Raw genomic sequence first — 24,125 nt, forward strand, 5'->3', positions numbered from 1 at the left:
TTGAGGTGCTAAACTGTGTGTCCACTGGAAGGATATTGAGATGCTAAACTGTGTGTCCACTGGAAGGATACTTAAATGCTATGATTGTATGTCCACTGGAAGTACATTGAGGTGCTAAACTGTGTGTCCACTGGAAGGACATTGAGATGTTAAGCTGTGTGTACACTGGAAGGACACCGAGGTGCTGGACTGTGTGTCCACTGGAAGGACATTTAAATGCTGCAGTGTGTCCACTGGAAGGACACTGAGGTGCTGCAGCGTGTCCAGAGAAGGGCAATAAAGCTGGGGAAGTGTCTGGAGCTTCTGTCCTGTGAGGAATGGCTCAGCCTGGAGAGCAGGAGGCTCAGGGGGACCTTCTGGCTCTTCACAGCGCCCTGACAGAAGGTTGAAAAAAGTAGTGGTCAGTCTCTTCTGCCACGTAACAAGCGGCAGGACAAGAGGACAGTTTGAAGCTGTGCCGGGGGTGGTTTGAGGTTGGACATCAGGAACAATTTCTGCATGGAAAGCGTGGCCAGGCACTGGAAAGGCTGCAGAGGGAGGTGGTGGAGGTGCCCAGGGAAGGCCTGGCGGTGGCACTCAGCGCTTGGTGACATCGGTGGGCATCGTGCACAGCTTGGACTCCACGAGCCCAGAGCTCTTTTCCAACAACCTCAAGGATTTTGGGACACCCCGATCAGGCCACGCCCCTCCAGCACTGACCCCGCCCCTCCAGCATTGACTCCGCCCCTCCAGCACTGACTCCGCCCCAGCACTGACTCCGCCCCAGCACTGACTCCGCCCCAGCACTGACTCCGCCCCCAGAATTGACTCCGCCCCTCCAGCATTGGCTCCGCCCCTCCAGCATTGACTCCGCCCCTCCAGCATTGGCTCCGCCCCTCCAGCACTGACCCCGCCCCTCCAGCATTGGCTCCGCCCCTCCAGCATTGGCTCCGCCCCCAGCATTGACCCCGCCCCCAGCATTGACTCCGCCCCTCCAGCATTGGCTCCGCCCCCTCCAGCATTGACTCCGCCCCTCCAGCATTGACTCCGCCCCCTCCCGCTCTGTGCTGCGCTCACCGCCGGGGGCGGAGCCTGTTGATTTACCCGCCCCTTTCTCCCGCTTAGCCCCGCCCTCTCTCCCTGGCCCCGCCCCTGCCGGTGCCGGTGCCGGTGCCGGGCCCGCCTCGGGCCGTGCCGCGGGGCTCGGGGCGCCGGGCAGCTCACGGAAACACGTGCGGAGCCTGGCCGCGCCTCCCGCCCTGCCCTGCCCTGCCCGGGGTTATTCCGGGTGACGGAGGAAGCCGCATCCGCGGGGCCGCCCCGGCTCGAGGAGGAGCCGCCGCCGCCGAGCCCCTGCCCGCCCCCGGCCCGCCCCGTCTGCCCGGCTCGGGCCGGCGCTAGCGGCGCGGCGGGAGCATCCCCGGCTCGGGCCGTGGCCGCAGCGGAGCCGTGAGTACCGCCGGGGCTCGGCCTGCCGCCCGCACCTCCTCTCTTCCTCTCTCTCTCTTCTTCCTCCTCTCCCTGTCCCTCTTCCCGGCGGGGTTGCGGGGCTGGAGGCACACCGGAGGGTTCCGGGATGGGGGCACACCGGAGGGGTCACCGGGCACCTCTCCATCCCTGCCGTGCTGCTCCTGCGCATCGCTCCTCGCAGAGCAAGTTTCCTTTCGGGGTACCGCGCAGCACGGCCGGGGGGAGCACCGGCGCCGTTCCCCAAGGTTTTGGCACGACCGGCGTCGTTTCCGAATATTTCCGGAGGTTTGGAACGGCCGATGCTGTTCCCAGCCTCGGTGTTTGCTCTCTCTGCACCGCGGCATCATCTCCGGGGCCGGCAGCATCCCTGTGCCCTCCTTCCTGTCCTCTGCCAAGTCCTGGCGACATCCCGCTGGAACAGGGAAAAGCCGCAGAGAGGGGCTGGCCTGGCCGCTGTCCCCTGTCCCCTGTCCCCTGTCCCCTGTCCTGGCCGGAGCTCCCCGGGATTCAGCGCTGGTGCTGCTGAAGGGCACGGGGAGAAACATCGCCTCGGGTTTTCTGGAAACTTGTGGGGGACGAGGGATGCAGCTTTTTTGTGGCCTCTGCAGTGGCTGTCAGGGCAGAGGGCTCTCCTTGAGCCACAGCATCGCTGCTGGAGCTGGAGCTGGTCCTGGTCCTGGTCCTGGTCCTGGCCAGGCTGGCAGCTGGGCTGGCTCTGCTGGCTGAGCAATGCCTCCCATTTTGGGCAGGGCAGCCCTGGCACCTGGGCAGGAAGGAGAAGGTGTCTGTCCCTGCTCTGTGTGTCACCACCAGGCCTCTGTGCCTGCAGGAGCAGTGGCCCTGCTTTGGTGGCTCCCTGTGCAGGAAGTCACCTCTCTTTGCCTTCAATGCCTGCTGCCCCACAGCATTATTTCGGGGGGCTCTGCAGTGCTGGAGGTGATTCTGGGGTGATTCAGCAGCACTTGGATGTTTCTGGGTGCCTTTTGCAGCAGGAGGGGCTGGTTTGTCCCAAATTCAGTGGTCTGGGGCTCGCTGACCCTTCAGTGCCCAGTGGCCTGTTGGTTTTCACCCTGCAGCCAAACCAACCCCCTCTCTGCCATCCTCCCCTCTGCACCCCAAGTTTCTCTCCCAACCCCTGAACATCTGCTGGAAACTCTTTATCCAGCCCAGCAGTGAGTAAGACCCGGGGAGATGTTGGGTGTAGAGATCTGAGTTTCCTTCCTGAGCACGGAGTGATTAATGAATCACAGCAAAGAGCAGCTAATTCAGAGCACACCAGGAGCTGGCAGGCAGAACAGGCACCTGCTCTCTTGGCTCCAGAGCCCAGCAGCCCAACAGAGCTGCTCCCGAGCATCCTGGGGAGCTGGGATGGTCCCTGACGCTTCCTGTCAGCTGAGGTCAGCCCGCTGGGGGTGGCAGTGGGACGTCTTTGTTCTGCCAGCACAGACAGCAGCCATCTGTCCCTGCTCCCTCCCGCCAGCCTGGGGCTCTGTGGATGGAGTGGGAATCAAAGCAGGCGTCCTCTGGGGGCTGAAGATCCACTGGGGAGGCTGCTCTGGGGTCTTGTTTTGATGCCTTTCAGGCTCAGCAGCTCCAGAAATCGAGCAGCCCTGCTGGATCTGCTCAGGAGTTGGAGTTCTGCCTCCACACCCCGGGGGCAAGCTGGGCTTGGGAGGTTTGGGAGGCTTGAGAGGCTTCATCCTGCTGCAAACCAGCCCTAGAGGATGTGGCTGCTCAGGGACAGGAATTCCAGCTCCTCCAGCTGCAGCTCCCGGGGTCTGGGACCTGCTGGCCTTGGCAGGTCCCCAGTGTGGCAGCGAGCTCAAGGCCGTGCTGTCACATGCTCCTCAGAGCTCAGTTTTTGGGGATGTGGCCTGTGCTGCTGCTTGCTGGAGGGAATTATTTTGTTTTCTGGCTTGAAAAGGCTTTCCCAGTGCTGCACAGAAGCTCAGAGCTTGTTTGGAGCAGGAGGTGCAGAGCTGGTGTGGTCTGTGCTGCCAGAGAGGGGCTGGAGGAGGCTTTGGGGATCATCCCTGGGATGGCTGAGCCAGGTGATGCCCTCTGGTGACCTCCTGGCATGGAGAGGCTGCAGAATCATTGTGTCTTGTCCATCTGTGGGAGATCTTCCTGTCTGTTTGCAGCCAGCAGATCTGAGTGTTGTTTCCTTCTTTCCCTGCTGCTCTTTCCTTTTGGAGGCCGAGTGGTGTCTCCTGCTGACTGTCCCCAAATCCATCCCTGTCCTGTGACATCAGGGCATTGCTGGCCAGCTCTGAGCTGCCCCACTGTCCCCTGGAGCCACCAGCAGCTGGCCCAGCACAGAGGGGAAGGTCACAACCCCTCCTTGAGCCAGGGATGCTGCACAGAAGGAGCTCCTGGGCCAGTCTGGGAGCCAGGAGTTTGCTGACTCCCAGATTTGGGGTTTGCTCTGCTCAGGCTGCCTGTGACCTGAGCACCTCCACCTTGAGTTCACCTGTCTGAGAAACGAGCTGGGGACAGAGGTGGCTGTCCCAGCAGAGAGCAGGAGCCCCACAGGGCTGGGCAGTGCTGGCACTGCTGCCTGGCAGGGGACTTGCTGTGAGTGCCAGGGCTTGGCACTGCTCCTGCCACAAACCAGCCCTGGGTGCGACAGAAGCTCCTCTGGGGACACTGGCAAGGGGAATCAGGACATGGCCCAGTTTCCCAGGCCCTGGCAGAGCCAAAGGGCTCCTTCTGCTCAGGTTGTGGTGTGCTCTGTGCTGCAGTCTAGAGACCTGCAGGTTCTGCTGAGTCCATTCAAGGCAGGAATCCATTTCCATTCGTTGTTTCTCCCTAACCTGGGAATTCATCAGTCCCAAACCTCCTCCAGTCCTGACCCTCACAGCCAATTACTTGAAAATGACCCAAATTTTGGCACAGGCACCTCAGAATCCCTCAGTCCTGCTTGGAGCTGTGAAACACAAAAGACAAATGTGAGTTTGGAGGTAGAAGGAGTTTGGTGTGGAGGCAGAGCTGTGGGCAGTGAGGAGAAGGCTGTGGGCACTGGGATGAGGATGTCCTTCACCCCTCTCAGGTGGGAGGATGTCCTGCTGCTTTGAGGCTCTGCCTCGTGCTTCCTCCCCTCCCTTTTTGGGGGTTCTGAGAGCAACTCTGAGCTCCCAATCAAAACTCCCAGCAGTAACGAGGAGCGAGGCTTTAATTAGAGACCTCCAGCCTGCTGTGCTCAGTGCTGGTGGCACTGCAGGGAGCTGCTGGCAGGCTGGGACCAGGTCAGTGTGCCCAGTGCCCTCCTTGCCTGCAGCCAGCCCTGTCTCAGCGCCGTGGGTTTGGCAACTGAGTGCAGCTTCTCCCTGTCCTCCCCACCCCCTTGCCCAGGCTCCACAGCCTCGCTGGCAGCTTGTCACTTCTCTGCAGATGTCTAGACAGGAGGATTCGGTGCGTGGCAGTTATGCCTAATTCATTAAAAAAAAAAAAAAGGAAAAAAAATCCCAACCAAGCCTACAGGGAGCTGGGGATGCTCAGTGCTGCAGACTCAGCGCTGTCTGCGCTGCCTCCAGGCTCCCTGGGAGCAGATTAGTCCCAGGGAGCTGCAGGAGCAGCAGGAGCTCGGCCAGGGAAGGGAATAGAGGGGAGGTTTGGAGGGGTTTTTAGGATGTGCTCTTATCCCTGCTCTTCACCCCGTTTGTGTGTTCCTGGCGTGCTGGTGTCTGTCACAAAGGGGTTCAGCTGCCCTGGCCCTGCCAGCTCCCCAGTCCCTGTGTCCCCAAAGGCAGGGCTGCTTCCCAGAGTGGCTGCTCCCTTGCCATCCACATACATATATATTTTCATACATATATATTTATATTTATTTATATTTATATTTATATTTATATTTATATTTATATTTATATATCTTTTTTATATTTATATTTTTATATATATTTCTTTTTATTTATATTTATATATTTATATTTATATTTATATTTATTTTTATTTTTATTTATATTTATATTTATTTTTATTTTTATTTTTATTTTTATTTATATATATAAAGCGCCTATCACCGTCCTGATAAACATTCTCTGGCACCACTCTGAGGGCAGAGCTAAGAACAGGAGCCAGCCTGCTGGTACCTCAGCACTTGTGTTTCTAACCAATTAAAAAAATTAACAATCAGAAAAAAAAAATAGAAAGAAAGAAAGAAAAAAGCCACAAGACTTCTGCCAGCCTGCCTGGCTGGTGTTGAATACTGGGCTGCAGGGAGAGCTACTGTGAATTTGCAGTGTTTGCAGCCCTGAGCTCTGTCCAGGTGTGACAATCAGCTCTGGGCTGGCAGAATCAGCACTGAGGATGTGCAGCTCAGAGATCTCCTTCTCCTGGAGCAGAATCAGTGTTGAGGATGTGCAGCTCACAGATCTCTCTGCTCCTGGAGCAGAATCAGCACTGAGGATGTGCAGCTCACAGATCTCCTGAAGCAGAATCAGCGCTGAGGATGTTCAGAGATCTCCTGCTCCTGAAGCAGAATCAGTGTTGAGGATGTGCAGCTCAGAGATCTCCTGCTCCTGAAGCAGGATCAGCACTGAGGATGCTCAGAGATCTCTCTGCTCCTGAAGCAGAATCAGCACTGAGGATGTGCAGCTCAGAGATCTCTCTGCTCCTGAAGCAGAATCAGCGCTGAGGATGTGCAGCTCAGAGATCTCTCTGCTCCTGAAGCAGAATCAGCACTGAGGATGTGCAGCTCAGAGATCTCTCTGCTCCTGGAGCAGAATCAGTGCTGAGGATGTGCAGCTCAGAGATCTCCTTCTCCTGAAGCAGGATCAGCACTGAGGATGCTCAGAGATCTCTCTGCTCCTGAAGCAGGATCAGCACTGAGGATGTGCAGCTCAGAGATTTCTCTGCTCCTGAAGCAGAATCAGCACTGAGGATGTTCAGAGATCTCCTTCTCCTGAAGCAGAATCAGTGCTGAGGATGTGCAGCTCAGAGATCTCTCTGCTCCTGAAGCAAAATCAGCACTGAGGATGTTCAGAGATCTCTCTGCTCCTGAAGCATCTTCCTCCCTCTGCCTGACCCAGAGCTGACTTGCAGCTGAGCACAGTGCTGTGAGCAGGAGCTGCTGCACGCTGCCAGGGCCTGTCTGAGTCCCCTGGCTCTGAATTCCCTGCAGGGCTGGGAGAGGACTGAACCCCAAAGGTTTCACTGAGCAGATTTTCCTGTGTGGGTGACACTGCTGTGACACATCCTGGTGGGGACAGCTGCCTGGATTTAGTGCCTGCTCTGCAGCTGGGCATGCACAGCTGAATGGTTCCCATGCTCTTGGTGGTGTTTGTTGTGGGGAAGGGAGCAGGAAAGGTAGGAATGCAATTTATTTCATGATGGGCGCTCTGAAAGGAGGAATAATTTGGAATATCCGAGTTGGAGGGGTGAGGAGCATTCCATATCTGCTGTAGGTTGTGACAGCAGCCCTGGCATTTGATTGTTGGTGACAAAATGCTGCTCCACTTTGGTCCCCTCGTTCCCCAAGCTTTTGCTCCATCCCAGGGGGAGTTTGGCTGTGGTGGTCACTGCTGTGGCTTCAGCAGCACTGTCCTCCAAGGTGACATCAGTGTCACCTCCCAGAGCTGCCTGGTGCTGCTGTGCCACTCTGGGCTCAGGCTGAGGGCTTTGTGCCTCACCCAAGAGCAGCACTGGTGTGGAGCTGTGCACTAACAGCTGATTTTCCAGGAGAGAGGCACTCGGGGCTGTGTGGCACAAAGGGAGGTGACACATGGAGGGGATGGCACTCAGGGCTGTGTGGCACAAAGGGAGGTGACACAGGGAGGGGATGGCACTCGGGGCTGTGTGGCACAAAGGGAGGTGACACAGGGAGGGGATGGCACTCAGGGCTGTGTGGCACAGAGGGAGGTGACACATGGAGGGGATGGCACTCAGGGCTGTGTGGCACAAAGGGAGGTGACACATGGAGGGGATGGATTAAGGCTGTCAGGCCTTAGGGCACGGGGCTGTCCCTGATCCCCTGTCCCCTCCATCCCAGCAGCTGCACAGGATGTGTCCCTGCTGCCTCCCAGCCCTCCTGCCAGACACAAAATCCCCATCCAGCCTGGCAACAAAAAGCCATTCTCCAGGGCCTTCCTGGGCAAAGGGCCGCCTCGGAACTTCTCCCTGGAGGATCCTCTGTTCCCTGCTCAGTGCTCAGCACACTGCTTTTCACTCCCCAGCAAAATATGGTTTTGTTGTGCGGAGAGAACAGACCTCCCTTTGGGCAGGGATCATTTGCATTAATTAACAGAGCTGCTATGCATGGCCACGCTCTGGAGCAGAGGAGCCAAACAAACGCCTCCTTTTTTTTTTTTGTTTTATTTTTGTTTTATTATTTTTTTTTGTGTGCCATAACCTCTGAGTTATCCCAAGGGAGGCAGAGCATCCGTCCCACCCGTGGGGACACGTGCAGTGCTGCTGCTGCTGCCCACAAAGGTGGGTTTGTGCTTCCTTCCCCCTCTGGAGCTGTGCACACTGCCTCGCTGTCCCCTGCAGAACCAGCCCTGCTCCCCATTCATCACATCCCACTGACCCTCATTTCCTGGGAATGAAGTTTGCACCAGGAAAGGAGGGATGTTTCGTGCTGCCAGTGCAGGGAGCAGCTCTGGAGTGTTCCATCCCTTTGGCCACGCTGGTTTTGTTCTGATCCCTCAAAGCAGAGGAGTTCTGATGGGAATGAGCTGCTGTGGGGTGGAGGGGAGGGTGGGAAGTGGGGTTGCCCCACTGTCAGCCCCGTGCCAGGCCTGCAGGAGGGTGACACTGTCCCCTGGGGGTGGCAGGGGACCCAGGAGCTGCCACCCCTCCTTCCCAGCCCCCTGGGGGGATGAGGAGAGAGCTTTAGAGCTGGGACATGACTGAAATACTGATGGGGACAAACGTGCTCAGCAGTGGATGACACAGAGAAAGCAGAGAGAACCCTTGGGGTTGGGATGAAGGTGGGGAAGCTCTGCCTGCTCCCTGCCCTATAGCAGCTCTGAAAAAGGACCTCTGGAGCCCAGGTGGGGATGTCAACAATGAAAAACATCCTTTTTGTGTGTGGGCATCTCGTCCACCCATTGCATTAGGGGATGAGCTGTCCTGGGGGTGCTGCAGCTTCCCGAAGTGATGAGTGGCAGAACACCCCACTCGGGGCTCCTCTTTGCTGCCAAGGACACGGTGGCATCCTGCTGGCCCTGCTGGGAGCCTCCAGCAGGCTCCCTGCTGTCCCCAGGCCCTCCCTGCTGCCAGGGAAAGCAGGAATCTCGTAGCACTCGGGGTGATGCAATCAGAAAAGGGCACTGCAGGCTTCTCCCCGCTCAGGAAAACATGTTTATTCATCTTTTTTCCTCCCCCAGACTCTCGTACGTGCTACAACCGCTCCTTAAAAAGGCTCTGGCTGGCTGCACCCGAGGCTGAGCAGGCACAGGATGCTGGGTTGCTATTTTTAGGCTCGGCAGGGCTGCTGTGGAGGTGTGTGAGGCTGGGAGAGGGGATTCTCTCGCCGCGGGGATGCGGGGGCAGCTCGCAGCTCGGGTTTGATTCAAGCTGCCTTGTTTCCCTGCTGCTCCCTCCCCCTCCTTCCTCCTGCTGCTGCTGCTCAGTCATTCCCTCCTGGCTCCCCAGCTTTTGGGGGATGCTGCCATGGAGCAGCCAGAGGCCTTTCTGAGCAGCCTGGATGGGAACAGCACCAGGGGGAGGAAATCTCTGCGGGAATAAATGGGCTTTGATCAGGCAGGTTTTGTTTTCCTGGAATGGTTTGGGTCGGGAGGGATTGTGAAAATCAGCCAGTTCCACAGGCAGGGACTCCTTGTGCTACCCCAGGTTGCTCAGAGCTGGCCTTGGACACTTCCAGGGATCCAGGGGCAGCCACAGCTCCTCTGGAAAATCCATTCCAGCAGGGAAGAATTCCTTCCCCACATTGAACCTGAATTTCCCCTCTTTGTTCGAACCAAATGACATTTCCCTGGCAGGACCTGCTGGGAGCTGTCCTTGCACAGAGCCTGGGAGCCACGCTGGGATTCTCCCTGCCTGGAGCTGCTCCTGCCTGGATAACTCTTTGCTTTTCCCCATCCCAGAGGCGGAGGGAAGGGCAGCCCCCTCTCCCTGCCTGCATAACTCTTTTTTTTCCCCATCCCAGAGGCGGAGGGAAGGGCAGCCCCCTCTCCCTGCCTGGATAACTCTTTTTTTCCCCCTCCCAGAGGCGGTGGGAAGGGCAGCCCCCTCTCCCTGCCCGCCGCAGCCATGGAGGGAGGAGTGCAGCTCCTCAACCGCGACGGCCACAGCATCTCTCACAACTCCAAGCGGCACTACCACGACGCCTTCGTGTGCATGAACCGCATGAGGCAGCGCGGGCTGCTCTGCGACATCGTCCTGCACGTGGCCACCAAGGAGATCAAGGCCCACAAGGTGGTGCTGGCGTCGTGCAGCCCCTACTTCCACGCCATGTTCACAAGCAAGTAGAGTCCTCTCTTCCCCAGCGGCAGGCTGGCCCTGCTCTCGGCCCTCCCCTCTCCTAACCCTTCCCTCTCTGCCTGTTCTCGCTGCCCTGCCCTTCCTTGTGGAGTTTCTGGGAGCCACAGCAGGGATATTCCTCATTTCACTCCCTTCCCTGGGTCCCTTTGCCCATGCAGAGCATCCTGGTCTCCATCCTGCTGACCTGACCTTCAATCCCTAGAGCTGGGCAGGAAACCTCCCAAAACCAAGCAGCTTGCTCCATGCATGATTGAATCCTCCATTTCACTCCTTTCTCTGAATCCCTTTGCCCACAGCCTCCTGCACAGGTGTCCTTGTCCCTGTCCTGCCCAGGTGTCCTTGTCCCTGTCCTGCCCAGGTGTCCTTGTCCCCCTCCTGCCCAGGTATCCTTGTCACCCTCCTGCACAGATATCCTTGTCCCTGTCCTGCCCAGGTGTCCTGGTCTCCCTCCTGCCCAGGTGTCCTGGTCCCTGTCCTGCCCAGGTGTCCTGGTCCCCATCCCCTGGAGCTGGGCAGCAAACCTTCCCAGGATTGCTGTGATGTGGAGGTGGATGCAGCTCATTCCACGCATCCTCCCTGGGGGGGAAACAGCCCTGCTGGGGGATTTTTGGCCATTTTTGGTGTCCTTTGCCCCAGATGAGATGAGTGAGAGCCGCCAGACCCATGTGACACTGCATGACATCGACCCCCAGGCGCTGGAGCAGCTGGTGCAATATGCCTACACGGCTGAGATCGTGGTGGGAGAGGGCAACGTGCAGGTAGGAGCTTTTCCCCCGAATCTCCCTTCTCCACAAAGCTGTTCTCTACGAGATTTGCCTCCTGGGGACTCCTCTCTCCTTCTGCTCAGCCCTGCCAGCTGGGTTGCTGTGGTGGCAGCTGGATCTGGTGGTGAGCAGGGAGTTCAGCTGGTGCTAAACCCAGAGGTGCTGGAGCTGCTCCTCACAGCCCCGTGCAATTCCCAGCTCCATCCCTGAGCTCTGCTGTTCTCCTGGGGGTGTCACAGCTGTCCTTCCCAGCTGGTCTTTACCCCAAAACCAGGACTGCTCTGTCCCTTCTGTGCTTCTGTGCCTGAAGGTGCTCACCAAACCTGCTCTGCTCATGATCCTCAGCAGGACGAGGGTGAAAATCATTCCCTCGCCCTGGAAACTCTCTTTCCCCCCTTTCTTTTCCACTGTGCCAGACCCTCCTCCCTGCTGCCAGCCTGCTTCAGCTCAATGGTGTGCGGGACGCTTGCTGCAAGTTCCTGCTCAGCCAGCTCGACCCCTCCAACTGCCTGGGCATCAGGGGCTTTGCTGACACCCACTCCTGCAGCGACCTCCTCAAGTCTGCCCACAAGTACGTCCTCCAGCACTTCGTGGAGGTGTCCAAGACTGAGGAGTTCATGCTGCTGCCTCTCAAACAGGTGAGGCACTGCTGGCAGGGCAGAGGGGTGGCTGCTGCAAAGCTTTTCCTGCTCCAGCTGGGGTGAAAAGGGATCTGCACCCGGATTGGGGGGTTTGGTTCTGTCTGTTCAGTGTGTGGGAAGAGCTCTGTCAGAGGCTGGACCCCATGGGAAATGAGGATGGGAGGGTAGGACAGGTAATTTTGGGCACTGGTGGTCACCATGAGCTCTGAGCACACTGCCCTGCCTAGGGAATGAGTCCTGGCTGCCCTGGGCATGTGGCTGGGATGTTTAAATCAGAGCTCAGCTGCTGTTGTGGTGCCAGGCTGGCCCCTGGCACATCTGGCCAGCAGCAATTCCCAGCCCTTGCCCTGCATCACCACCCTGTGTGTTCCCTCAGCAGCACCACACACCTCCTGCACCCATTCCTGGGGCAGCAGGAGGGTGACAGGGAGGGGAGGGGACACATGTGGCCCTGCTGCAGCTCTGCAGGAGGTGCAGGGACAGTTCTGGGAGCGGCCAGGGGCTGTCCTGGGAAATATGGAAGGGGCATCCTCCTGATCCTACTGACAGGAGGACTGAATCCCAATGACTCCCCATTGGAATTGTCAGACATTGCAGGGAGGGGAGAGCCAGGGGAATGGTCAGAGATGTCCCCACAGAGCTCCTTTGGGGCCCCCAGGAGCTGTTTGGAGCCTCCAGCACACCCAGGAGGCAGGGCTGTGCCTCTGGCCCTGCTGGGAGGTGGGAATGGCTCCTCTCCTCCCCATCCACACCCACCTGCCCTGCCCTGCCCTCCCTGCAGGTGCTGGACCTCATTTCCAGCGACAGCCTCAACGTGCCCTCGGAGGAGGAGGTGTACAGGGCTGTGCTCAGCTGGGTCAAACACGACACCGACAGCAGGAGACAGCATGTGCCCAGGGTGAGAGGGCTGGGAGAGGGGAAATTGGGATGGGAAAGGGGGGAATTGGGCTGGGAAAGGGTGAGAGGGATGGGAAAGGGTGGGAGTGGGCTTGGAAAGGGGGGAATTGGGCTGGGAAAGGGGGAAATTGGGCTGGGAAACGGTGGGAGGGATGGCAAAGGGTGGGAGGGATGGGAAAGGGGAAATTGGGCTGGGAAAGGGGGGAGTTGGGATGGGAAATGGGGGATTGGGATGGGAAAGGGGGGAATCAGGCTGGGAAAGGAGGGAATTGGGCTGGGAAAGGAGGGGAATTGGGCTGGGGAAGGGGCTTGGTTCTGCCCCCCAGCTCTGAGTGCCTGGGCTGGGTTGGTACACAGCTGGAGGAAGCTGCAGGAGCAGCAGGTCCCTGTTGTGCCGCTTCCAGTGCAGCTTGAGAGGGACCTTGAATCCCATCTCATTCCTCCCCTGCCATGGGCAGGGACACCTGCCACCATCCCAGGTTGCTCCAAGCCATGTCCAGCCTGCCCTTGGACACTTCAGGCATGGGGCAGCCCTAGGGCAACCTGTGCCAGGGCCTCCCCACCCTCTGAGTACAGCATTTCTCCCTGATCTCAGCCTCTCCCTTTAGTTTACCACTGCCCCCCTGCCCATGTCCCCATTCCCTGTGTTCCCATACCCTGTCTCTATGTCTGTGTCCCCCTGCCCTGTCCCCATACCCTGTCCCCATGCCCCTGTCCCCCTGCCCATGTCCCCATGCCTGTGTCCCCATCCCCATGCCCTTGTCTCCATGCCTGTGTCCCCATGCCTGTGTCCCCATCCCCATGCCCTTGTCTCCATGCCCGTGTCTCCATGCCCATGTCCCCATGCCCTGTACCCCTGCCCATGTCCCCCTGCCTGTGTCCCCATCCCCATGTCCCCATGCCCTGTCGCCTGCCCTGTTCCCATGTCCCAAAGCCAGCTCTGCTGTCCCCATGCCCTGTCCCCCTGCCCTGTCCCCATGCCCTGTCCCCATGTCCCAAAGCCAGCTGTGCTGTCCCCCTGCCCTGTCCCCATGTCCCAAAGCCAGCTCCGCTGTCCCCATGCCCTGTCCCCATGTCCCAAAGCCAGCTGTGCTGTCCCCCTGCCCTGTCCCCACCCTGTCCCCTGCCCTGTCCCCATGCCCTGTCCCCATGCCCTGTCCCCATGCCCTGTCCCCATGCCCTGTCCCCATGCCCTGTCCCCCTGCCCTGTCCCCATGCCCTGTCCCCATGTCCCAAAGCCAGCTCCGCTGTCCCCATGCCCTGTCCCCATGTCCCAAAGCCAGCTCTGCTCTCCCCCCAGCTCATGAAGTGCGTCCGGCTGCCGCTGCTGAGCAGGGATTTCCTCATGAGCAACGTGGACACGGAGCTGCTGGTGAGGCACCACTCGGAGTGCAAGGACCTCCTCATCGAGGCTCTCAAGTACCACCTGATGCCCGAGCAGAGGGGAGTCCTGAGCAACAGCCGGACGCGGCCGCGGCGCTGTGAAGGTGCCAGCACCGTGCTCTTCGCTGTGGGTAAGGCCCTGCTGCCCCCCTGTCCCCACCCCAGTCTGGGGGTTTGAGCTGTTGGTGGAAAATATGCCGGTTTATAAAAAATTTGTGTAGCTTTAGGCAAAAGGTTCTGTTGGTCTTTATGCTGGGAAAAGGAGTTTTAGGTTTCTTTTTAGGGTGTTGTTGTACCAGGTGAGGTCTGGTGGACTCAGCTTATCAACAGACCGGAGGAACCCAAAAATAAAGAGGTATCAGCAGAATATCAGCAGGACATCAGTGGCTATCTAAAAACCCCAGACCACCTCCAGCATGGGTGGAAACATCTGGTCAGGGAAGAACTGATAGGAAAATTGAAGAATGAAAAATCTAATTAACATTAGAGGCTAGGAGATTCAGATCCAATGGGAAACCAAATATTGGGAATTTACTAAACTTTAGACCAATGAACACCGACCCAATACTTTTCTATCTATTTTTACTGTATAAAATATCTGAGGAATCGGGTAAATCCATGTATCCTGGAATGATTCTCTCTGCACAGCCGGGCTGTGTGTGGATGAGATGATTTCTGTGGCCAGAACAACATCCTGGCCAGATAACAAAGTAACACCTTGACTCTCCGACATTAAAACCCTTGGAGAGTTTTTGTTTTTCCCGCAGTTTTGGTGACGCTCTGGTTGCTGTGTTTGCCCTCCCCGAGCAGGTGGAGGGAGCCTGTTTGCCATCCACGGGGACTGCGAGGCGTACGACACGCGCACTGACCGCTGGCACATGGTGGCCTCCATGTCCACCCGCAGGGCCCGCGTGGGCGTGGCGGCCATCGGCAACAAGCTGTACGCCGTGGGCGGGTAAGGGGCACGGGGTGGGCACGGGGTGGCCAGGGGATGGGCACGGGATGGGCACGGGGTGGGCATGGGATGGGTATGGGATGGGCAGGGGATGGGGAAGGAGATGGGCATTGGATGGGCACGGGATGGGCAGGGGATAGGTAGGGAATGGGTATGGGATGGTGCATGGGATGGGTATGGGGTGGGCATGGGGTGGGGAAGGAGATGGGCACGGGATGAAGCAGGGGATGGGCATGGGATGGGCAGGGGATGGGGATAGGATGGGGCATGGGATGGGCATGGGATGGGCAGGGGATGGGAACGGGATGGGTATGGGATGGGCATGGGATGGACATGGGATGGGCAGGGGATGGGCAAGGGATGGGCATGGGATGGGCATGGGATGGGTATGGGATGGGTTTGGGATGGGCAAGGGATGGGCATGGGATGGGCATGGGATGGGCATGGGATGGGCAGGGGATGGGCATGGGATGGGCAGGGGATGGGCACAGAGCTGCTCTGGGAGCAGGGCTGGCTGGCACAATCAGCACAATCCAGGATTTTGGGTATAGCAATGAGAAAGCCCTTTCCCTGCACTGTTCACCAGGCCTCAGGCTGCTGGTGGTGCATGAACTGGCACAGCTTCTCCCTTATTCCCTTTGGAATGACAGAATGGTTTGGGTTGGAACCTTAAAGCTCATCTCATTCCATCCCCTGCCATGGGCAGGGACACCCTCCACCATCCCAGGCTGCTCCTAGCCCTGTCCACCCTGGCCTTGGGCACTTGCAGGGGTGTGGCAGCCACAGCCCCTCTGAGCAGCCTGTCCCTTTGTCCCCCTGCAGCTACGATGGCACCTCTGACCTGGCCACAGTGGAGTCCTACGACCCTGTCACCAACTCCTGGCAGCCCGAGGTGTCCATGGGCACCAGGAGGAGCTGCCTGGGGGTGGCAGCTCTCCATGGGCTCCTCTATGCAGCTGGGGGGTACGATGGGGCCTCGTGCCTCAACAGGTAGGGATTGCCTTGCTCCAGCTCCTCCCTGCTGTGCATGCATTTCCTCGGAGCTGGGAGCTCTGCTCCTGACCCTGAGCAGATGTTTTACAGCCCAGCTCCTCCCTCCAAGGGGGAAAACCCCACTTTGTAGCCCTGTGCCCCAGCAGACCCCAACCCCTGTCAGCTCTTCCCTCTGCCTCCCCTCTCCATTCCCACCTTCCCTGTGAGCTGCCCCTGCTGGCCCGTGTCCAAGAGCTCTGACCTGGGCTTTTCCAGTGTCCCACCTTTTGTCCCTGTGTCCCTGCCTGCTGCAGCGCCGAGAGGTACGACCCTCTGACGGGCACCTGGACCTCCATCGCTGCCATGAGCACCCGGCGGCGCTACGTCCGCGTGGCCACGCTAGGTGGGTGCTGTTCCAGGGGGTTTGGGGGCTGCTGGGCAGGTTCTCTGCCCTGCTGGGGCTTCTCTGTGCTGCTCTGCTCCAGCTGCTGCCCCTCTGCCCTGCCCTGGTGTGCTCCTTCCCTCTGCCCTGCCCTGGTGTGCTCCTTCCCCCTGCCCTGGTGTGCTCCTTCCCTCTGCCCTGGTGTGCTCCTTCCCCCTGCCCTGGTGTGCTCCTTCCCTCTGCCCTGCCCTTCTGTGCTCCCTGCCTCTGCCCTTCTCCTCAGCCTCCCAAAGATTCATCACGCTCTAGATGGAGCTGCTGAGGAGATCCACAGCTTGTTCCCTTCTCCTCTAGAGCAAGGGCAGCCTGGGCATGGTCCCCTGTCTGATTCACTGTGGAAGCAGGACAGTCATTTAGTGATGATCCCATCCCAGCAGGAGCTGGGGATGCTTCCCACCTTCCCAGGAGCTGTCCCATGTGGTGTCCTGATGTCCCCATGTGGTGTCCTGATGTCCCCATGTGGTGTCCCGGTGTCCCCATGCCTGTCCCCTGCCCTGCTCTGTGCTTCCAGCTCTCAGTGCTGACTCAGAGCTTCCCTCCCCTCCATCCCCAGCTCCTCCTGAGCCATCCCCAGCCGATCCTGGCATTCCCTGCTCCAGCCTCCTCCGCTAAAAATACCCCGTGGCTCCGGCGGGGAGCTCTGGAACCAGGAGGTCAGGAAGCAGCAGGAGAAGGAGCTCTCTGGGAAGCTTTTGCCTGATGAATATTTCACACCACTCGTGCAGGAAGGGAGGGGAGCTGGGCTGGCCCTGCTGGGAGGAGCTGCCCAGGGCAGGGAGGCTCAGCCTGGGGCTCTGTGGGCACCTCTGGAGTGGCACGTGTGACATTGTGGGGCTGTGCTGGGACAGGGACATGGCTCTGGCTCATCCCTGTGCCTCTGTGACTTTGTCTTTGCAGAAGGCAACCTCTATGCAGTTGGGGGCTACGACAGCTCATCCCACTTAGCCACGGTGGAGAAGTACGAGCCCCAGGTAAACACAGATTTGGGTGTTTTTTTTTTTGCTTCTCCCCTCTTTTTGGAGGCCTGGAAGGATTTGTGCATGGCTGTGAGATGGAGGGGATCAGCAGGGCTAGAGCATGATCCAGGGTGCAATCCTGAGCACAGTGACCCACAGCTCCTCTGGGAGATTTTCCTGGGAGCTTTGAGCCACCAGGACACCCTCTGTCCTGCTGCCTGTGGTTGTGGGGGAAGAAGAGATGCTGTGCATGGCCTGAGCTGTTGTGAGCTCCTGCTGAGTGCACAGCCAGCGTGGTTAGTGTGGCAGGCTGGGGACATGTGCTGTGCCCAGGGACACAGCTCTGCTCCAGCAGGGGAGGTCACTGCAAAAAGATCAAAGAGAAGGTCCTGGAGGCTTTTCACGAGCTGCAAAGCCCCAGCTGCACTTGCACAGAATGGAAATAGATACAGCTCAAGCCCTGTGGCTGGGCTGGCATTCAGCTGGGACACAACTGGTGGCCTGGCAGGGCCATCTCTGTGCCCCTGGGGTGGCTCCTGCCAGCTGCTGCCATGCTCTCCTGAGCCAGGCAGCAGAGATTCCTCCTGGGAACTGCGGGAGAGCGGGGAGGAAAGAAGTGAGGTCCCCAAAAACCCTTTTAGGGGAGGAAATGATTGCTCCTGTTATTCCAGGAGCTTTGTGGTCAGAGCAGGAGCGATCCCACAGAGTTGAGTGTGGGAAATGCCCTGAGCAGGGGCTGCTGGCCACACCTCGCTGCTGGCCACACCTCGCTGATGGCCACACCTCGCTGCTGGCCACACCTCGCTGATGGCCACACCTCCCTGATGGCCACACCTCGCTGATGGCCACACCTCGCTGATGGCCACACCTTCCCTGTCCCCAGATCAACACCTGGAGCCCCATAGCCAACATGCTGAGCCGCCGCAGCAGCGCGGGCGTGGCCGTGCTCGAGGGGATGCTCTACGTGGCTGGTGGCAATGATGGCACCAGTTGCCTTAACTCCGTGGAGCGCTACAACCCCAAATCCAACACCTGGGAGAGCGTGGCTCCCATGAACATCCGCAGGTAAGGGGTTGTGTTCTGCTCGGGAGCCTGGGGTGCTGCAGGAGGAGCAGGGATCCCATCCTGCTGTGCCTTGCTTGGCACTGCAGACCATAAAACACAGGCAGATCAGGGGTTTGTAGGGTTGGTGATTGGCTCACCACGCTCCTGCCGTGCTGGGAGGGGTGGAGGGTGTGCCAGGAGAAATGTTCTGTACAGGGATTTATCCTCAGCAGTCAGTGTGGCCATAAAGAACCAGGGGGTTCGGCTGGCTGAGCCCAGAGGTGCTGCTGGGCTGTGGGAGGATTTAAGGCTTGCAATTCCATGGATTTAAAGCTTGTAATTCCAAAGGTTTAAAGCTTGCAATTCCAAGGGTTTTGGGCTCTTGGGGTTTGTTATTTGATGGGGTTTGGATGAGAGTGTCAGGGCAAAGGGGAAGATCTGTGGCTCCGTGCTGCACTCTGCCTGTTTGTGCCCAAATAGCTCATTTTCACGGGGGGTTTGTGGGGCTGAGCACTCCTTTTGTGGGGTGCCAGAGCCCCTACCTCCCCCCCAAATCCCATCCTCACCCCCCTGCTCCCTGCACGGCCCTTCCAGGAGCACCCACGACCTGGTGGCCATGGACGGCTGGCTGTACGCCGTGGGCGGCAACGACGGCAGCTCCAGCCTCAACTCCATCGAGAAGTACAACCCTCGCACCAACAAGTGGGTGGCAGCCTCGTGCATGTTCACCCGCCGCAGCTCCGTGGGGGTGGCCGTGCTGGAGCTGCTCAACTTCCCCCCGCCCTCCTCGCCCACCCTCTCGGTGTCCTCGACGAGCCTTTGACACCGAGCGTGGCCGTGCCTCGGGTGGCGGTGCCTCGGGTGGCCGTGCCTCGGGTGGCCGTGCCTCGGGCCCTGGGGACTGTCCCCAGCCGGCCCCGGGGGACAGCCGCTCGCTCTGAGAGGGGAGCAGCAATCCCAGCCCAGCCCTCCTGGGGGCTCTGGGGACACTCAGGGGGTCGCCAGGGCCACCCGCAGCAGCTCCGAATGTGCTTCCAGGGTGACCCCCCTCCCCGCAGGGTGGGCAGAGGGGGTTGTCCCTCCGGCCAGACTCATCTCAGCACCCCCAAAGGGCTCCTTCGGGCAGAGGAACCCAAACCATTGCTGCTTCTGGGATTGCCGTGCTCCAGCCGTGCCCTCGGGCACAGCCAGCCCGGGGTGACCCCGGGGGGACGCGGCCAGCGTGCCACCACCGCTCCTCTGAATGTCACTGTAGCCAAACTCACCCCAAGCCTGCACTGTCACAGACTCTGGGGCCGCTCCCGGCTCTCGATGGTGTCTCATCGATGCCTTAATCACACCAAGAGAGGAAGGCCAGCCCAGGCACGGCGCTGCGGGGCGGGGAGGGCAGCAGGCAGGGCTGGGTGCAGCACGCTGGGCTCTCAGTGCTCCCTCACCCGCTGACACGGTGGCTCTGGGCAGTCCCCAGCCGGCCAGGAGGCTCGAGGGACCTTGGTGGCATCGCTGCCATCGCCATCCCACGATGGGACTCTGCACATGGGCCTGGCTCAGCCTGGCCTGTTTGCTGTTCCCCTCTCTGCAAAGCAGACTCTGGGTTTGTGGGAAGGAATCAGTTCTTGAAGAAGAACAGTCCAGCCTTCTGAACGAGGAGGATCGCCTGGCATTACTTTTTTCGGGTATTAATTTTTTGCCTTTTTTTTTTTATTTGAACGCTGATATGACTTCATATCCCTTTATTTTTCACGCTGCCCTGGTACTCCCCATCCCCTCTGCTCTCGAGGCAGCAGAAGGGATGCAGTTCCTTTTCTCATTTGTTGAGGAGATGATCGCTGTGCCCTGGAAGATGTTCTCTCTGGGTGGCTGGGGTGTGTGCAACTGTGAGGTGCCAAAAACAGCACCGAAGGGACCATTTCCAATTAGCGACTCCCTGGTGATGAAGAAACCACTTTAATGAGCTAAAAGTTGAATAAATGAGTGCTGCAAGGTCTGTCCTAGAGCCAGGCCCTGTGGGGTGGAGTTTTCAGGGCACAGAGCAGGTGTTCCCCACATCCCAGAGGAACAACTCAACCATTGGTACCTCAGTAGAGTTCAGATGTAGCATTGGAAATATGGAATTCCAACCGTTTGGAACTCATTCCTTCATCCTTTTCTTCCCCCTCCCTGCTCCTCATTTCTCACTCTCAGAGTTCGGATTTCGCTCGTGAGGCACTTGTGGGTCTGAATTTTCAAGTAGATTTCTCCATTTTTAGGGGGGTGAAAGAAGAGTTTGAGATGAGACAGGGACTCCCCAGCTTAAACTCATTTTTTTGGCACTCTGATTTCCCCATGGCAGGTGCCTGCAGGTTCTGCAAGCCTGCTGGCATCCTTTACAGCCTCACAGTGCCTCATGTTGGACACCTGGAATTCCCAGCAGCTTCTGAAATTCAGGGCTGCTTCCCCCTCCAGCCTCTCCCCGAGGACAGTCTGAGCTCCTCAGGCTGAGGAGGCCTTTTGGGCTTTTAGAAAAGACTCTAAATCATCTTTCTGTCCCCTCCTGGCTGCCCCAGCCTGTCACAGCTCAGCAGCTCTGCCATTCCCCATCCTGCACAGGACTCTGAGGCTGTCCCTTGGGCTGCCCCAGGAAGGTAAATGAATCTGCTTTGTTCAAAAACAAAGATGAAACCAGTGCAATCTGCTCTGTTTGGTGTGTGTGGCTCCACCTGAGCCAGCTCTCAGCCCTTCCCACCCCGTTCCTATAACCAACATCAGGATTTTCCTCCTCTGCTGGGCTCCCACCGAGGTGCCCCTGGCTCCAGGGTGTCCCTGGGAGGAGGATCACCCCAAAAGCCCCGTGCAGAGGTGGAAGGTGCTGCTGCTGGGCTTGGCTCGAGGTGCTGAGGAGCTCAGGAGGAGTCAGGAGTGGTGAAGGGAGAGCAGAGCTGGAGTGAGGAGCAGCAGGGCAGGAACTGCTGAGAGGAGAACAGGGCTGGTTTCAAACGAGGTGTTGGAGCAGAAGCTCCTGTAGCATGGAGAGGAGGCTGTGCCTTGGGAACAGAACCAGAGGGAAGTGAGAAATGCAGCAGCTGAGGGGAATTTCGGTGCCACGTGCCCTTGGCCTTTGCTGGGACCTGCAGCAGTCACACTGCAGAGCCTGTGTGATGCTGTGCTGCCTCCCGAGGAGCAGGGCAAGGGCACAGGGACTCCTGAGCAATATCCCACTGAGCCTGATCCATGGGAACCCGGGCAGGAGGGAGCTCTCTGCCCCTGCCGTCCAAACTATGCAGGTGCTCACTGCTTCCCTGTGCCGGAGGGAGGAGGAGGAGGGAAAGGGCAAAACAATTCCCCAGCAGCTCCTGGGGGTCTCAGCCCCCCCTGACCCACACTGTGTGGACACGAGGTGTCAGCATCTGCCCTGGGAGACGCCAGGGTGGGATTGCTCCTGGTGCTGCACGTCCCTCGCCGAGGAGGAGGAGGAGGAGGAGGAGAGCTCGGAGGGGACGTGTGTCTGTGTCTGTCTGTCTGTGCGTAGCAACCCTGTCCGAGGGGAGGAGAACAACTCCGTGTGGCTTCCCTGCCAGTTGTAGTCCTTGCTGTGTCACCCCAAAAGGTGTTCCTTGTCCCAATTCCCAGCAGAGGAGCATCCCCGAGCCGGGAGCTCCAGCTCTGGGGGTTTTTCCCGGCAAGGCCAGGCAGGAGCTCCTGCCCTGGCGTGGGGCAGAGGTTCCCTTGGCCTCCCTGCCGGCCACACCTGGTCCAGATCCATGTCCAAGCGTCGTCACTTTGATTTCTCTGTAACTTATCCGACTTTATTTATGTGGAACTCTGTTTCTCGGAATTTTTTGCACTACGTGGGACCGGGGAGGGGATACAAGCAATAGAAGCCAACGTGTACAATAAAGATGTTTTCTTGGATATCTGATTCTGCCTTTCCATCCTTCCTGCTCACCTCCCTGCCTCGCTCCTGGAGCTGCTCCAGAGCAGGGCAAGGGTCCCCAGGCTGGGAATGCACTGCTCTGCATGTGTGTGAGCAGCCTGATGTGCCAGGGGGATTCAGGGTGGATTTTTGGGAAAGATTCTTCCTCCAGAGGGTGTCAGGCACTGAGCAGGCTCCCCAGGGAATGAGTACAGCCCTGAGAGCTCCAGGAGTGTTGGGACAGGGTGGGATTGTTGGGGTGTCGGTGCAGAACAGGGGTTGGACTCTGATCCTTGTGGGTCCTTCCAGCTCGGGATCTGATTCTGTGAGATCTCATCTGGATGTCACCTCTCCAGAGCTGCTGCCAGCTTTTTCTGCAGTGAAAATGAGAGCCAGATGAGGAATGTCCCACTGCCCCTGCAGCCACCAGCCCAGCCCTGTGCCTGTCCCCATCCTGCTGCCCAAACCGGTGCCAGCCCTGTGCCCAGGGACAGGCAGAGCTGTCCCCATCCTGCTGCCCAAACCCGTGCCAGTCCTGTGCCCAGGCAGGGCAATGCTGAGCCCATTTCAGAGCCAGGGGAGCTCAGAGGTGGCAGGAGCAGGGAGAGCTGCCTGGCACCACCCCTGGGGCCCGAGGGGAGCTCGTCTGCAGGGCAGGAATGCCTGGCTCGGCCACAGCCCCTCGTGTCCCCTTTCCTGCTGCTGCTGCTGCTGCTCTGGGTGCTAAAAATAACTGCTGAGCTCCAAAAGCCTTTCTGCAGCCCCGGGCTGCTTCCCTCCAGAAGCAGCAGAGCTTTGTGCCCTCGAGCTGGTGATGAGTTTGTCCCCAGCCACTGGTGCCACCTAGCCCTGCCACCCCTGGCGGTGTCACTGCTGTCCCAGCGAGCAGTGACAGAGCTGTGACAGCAGCAGCACCTGCAGCAGCAGCGGTTGTGTCCCTGCGCCGAGCTGGGAGGTTTTATTTAGAACAAACCCTCTGGAGGAACAGCTCGTTTCTGGTCACGGTCTGAGCGCGTTAGCCACGGGTGTGAGTGGGAATCAAAAAAAAAGTGAAACTTTTCCCGAATAAAACCCATTCGGCTCTGTTTGCTGCAATGTCTCCCCTCGGCCAGGAGGTGCTGGGCTGCGGCTGTGCTGTCACTGCGTTGTTCCCCAGCTGTGCAGAGAGAGCAGAGCTCACTCGAGCAACCCCTGCCATGGAAATCACTGGATTTTCTGCTCGGGGCCCTCTGGAGGGGTGTCGCTGTGTGTCCATCAGCCCCCAGCTCGATTCCAAAAGATTCTCTAGGAAAATCTCCTCTCAGAATCCTCCTAAAATATGTGGATTTGGCACATCACGTCCTTTATACTGATTTCTTACATCACTGTCATTTATATTCACTGAATCTGATTTTTTTTTCTTTCAAACGCGCTATAAATTCAATTAATTTGGCAAGCTCTAATTCCCACAGCCCCGTGTTGATTTGTATTAATTACGTTCTCCTCCTGTAGCTCTCAAAGTTAATCCAACTCCCTCACAGCTGTTACATCATTTTCCCAGGAATCAGCGTTAACTGACAACCCCATAATTACCGGGGTGGTTTTTTACCCACGGAAACACTGATATCCCTGGTAAATTATGCAATTGCTTTGCAAATTCCGTGGTCCTGCAAGCCTTAACTCCATCAGCCATCCAAGCCCTTTGTGTTCAGCTTTTTAAAACTTCTTGACATGAATTCTGTCTATTTTTTGACCCAGAGCATCCAAGTTTTGTGTTCACTTTTTAGCAGCCACACCAAGATGAAAAGGGTCTGTCATTTCCTATGCTGTAATTCCTGCAGGGTTTTTTTTTCAGCACAGAAATATTTACCTTTTTTTTTTTGCCATTAACTTATTGTTATTGTTTATATTTCCATGCAGTGAGGGATTCACAGCAAAGTCAGGAAACTTCAGTTTGCTTCCTTTTAAAGCATTTCTTCTGTAAATACCCCTTTGCTTTTGCTGCTCATGCACATCTTTTGCTCCTTGCTTCCTTCATCCATTTCCCATCATTCCTAAATTTTCATTAGTGTCCTGATTTTAATGAAATTTTCCCTGCTTGTCATTTTTTTTTTTCACGCCGCCCATTCATTTTTCTATCTTTAACCCCACTGGGCACGGCTGCTCCGAGCTCAGCCTTTGACCACAACCTGGGAGATTTTTGTTAATGCTTAAACAACAATCACCAATATTATCTCGCTGCATCCGTGCGGCGGCCGAATTCCATTTGGGAAAAGGCGCTCGGGATGGATTTATTGGCTCGGGATGGA

The 24,125-nt window shown here is 58.0% G+C and overlaps 1 protein-coding gene across 3 annotated transcripts; it reads left to right on the plus strand.

Annotated features, from left to right (window-relative positions):
- The first annotated feature begins 1,152 nt into the window (after positions 1-1,152).
- Positions 1,153-21,836, plus strand: KLHL17 (kelch like family member 17). Of its 3 annotated transcripts, none has more exons than XM_085079812.1 (12): positions 1,153-1,428; positions 9,618-9,871; positions 10,528-10,649; positions 11,072-11,293; positions 12,078-12,194; positions 13,494-13,707; positions 14,384-14,531; positions 15,354-15,521; positions 15,818-15,906; positions 16,843-16,916; positions 17,785-17,966; positions 18,540-21,836. In XM_085079812.1, the coding sequence occupies exons 2-12, from the start codon at positions 9,661-9,663 to the stop codon at positions 18,766-18,768; spliced, it is 1,776 nt and encodes a 591-aa protein (XP_084935938.1). In that variant the 5' UTR covers positions 1,153-1,428; positions 9,618-9,660; the 3' UTR covers positions 18,769-21,836. The 3 variants fall into 3 exon arrangements, with proteins under 3 accessions (XP_084935938.1, XP_084935939.1, XP_084935937.1); XM_085079813.1 differs by having other exon boundaries at positions 1,155-1,428; positions 14,387-14,531; XM_085079811.1 differs by lacking the exon at positions 11,072-11,293 and having other exon boundaries at positions 1,305-1,428.
- Positions 21,837-24,125: the final 2,289 nt, after the last annotated feature.

The sequence above is a fragment of the Lichenostomus cassidix genome, chromosome 21 (assembly GCF_008360975.1).
Source record: "Lichenostomus cassidix isolate B80296 chromosome 21, HeHo_3.0, whole genome shotgun sequence".
NCBI lineage: Eukaryota > Metazoa > Chordata > Aves > Passeriformes > Meliphagidae > Lichenostomus > Lichenostomus cassidix.

Coding starts and splice junctions, on each gene's coding strand:
- KLHL17 (XM_085079812.1), top strand. CDS start 9,661: ATGGAGGGAGGAGTGCAGCTCCTCAACCGCGACGGCCACAGCATCTCT. Junction 11,294..12,077: donor TGCTGCTGCCTCTCAAACAG/GTGAGGCACTGC, acceptor CCCTCCCTGCAG/GTGCTGGACCTCATTTCCAG. Junction 14,532..15,353: donor AAGCTGTACGCCGTGGGCGG/GTAAGGGGCACG, acceptor GTCCCCCTGCAG/CTACGATGGCACCTCTGACC.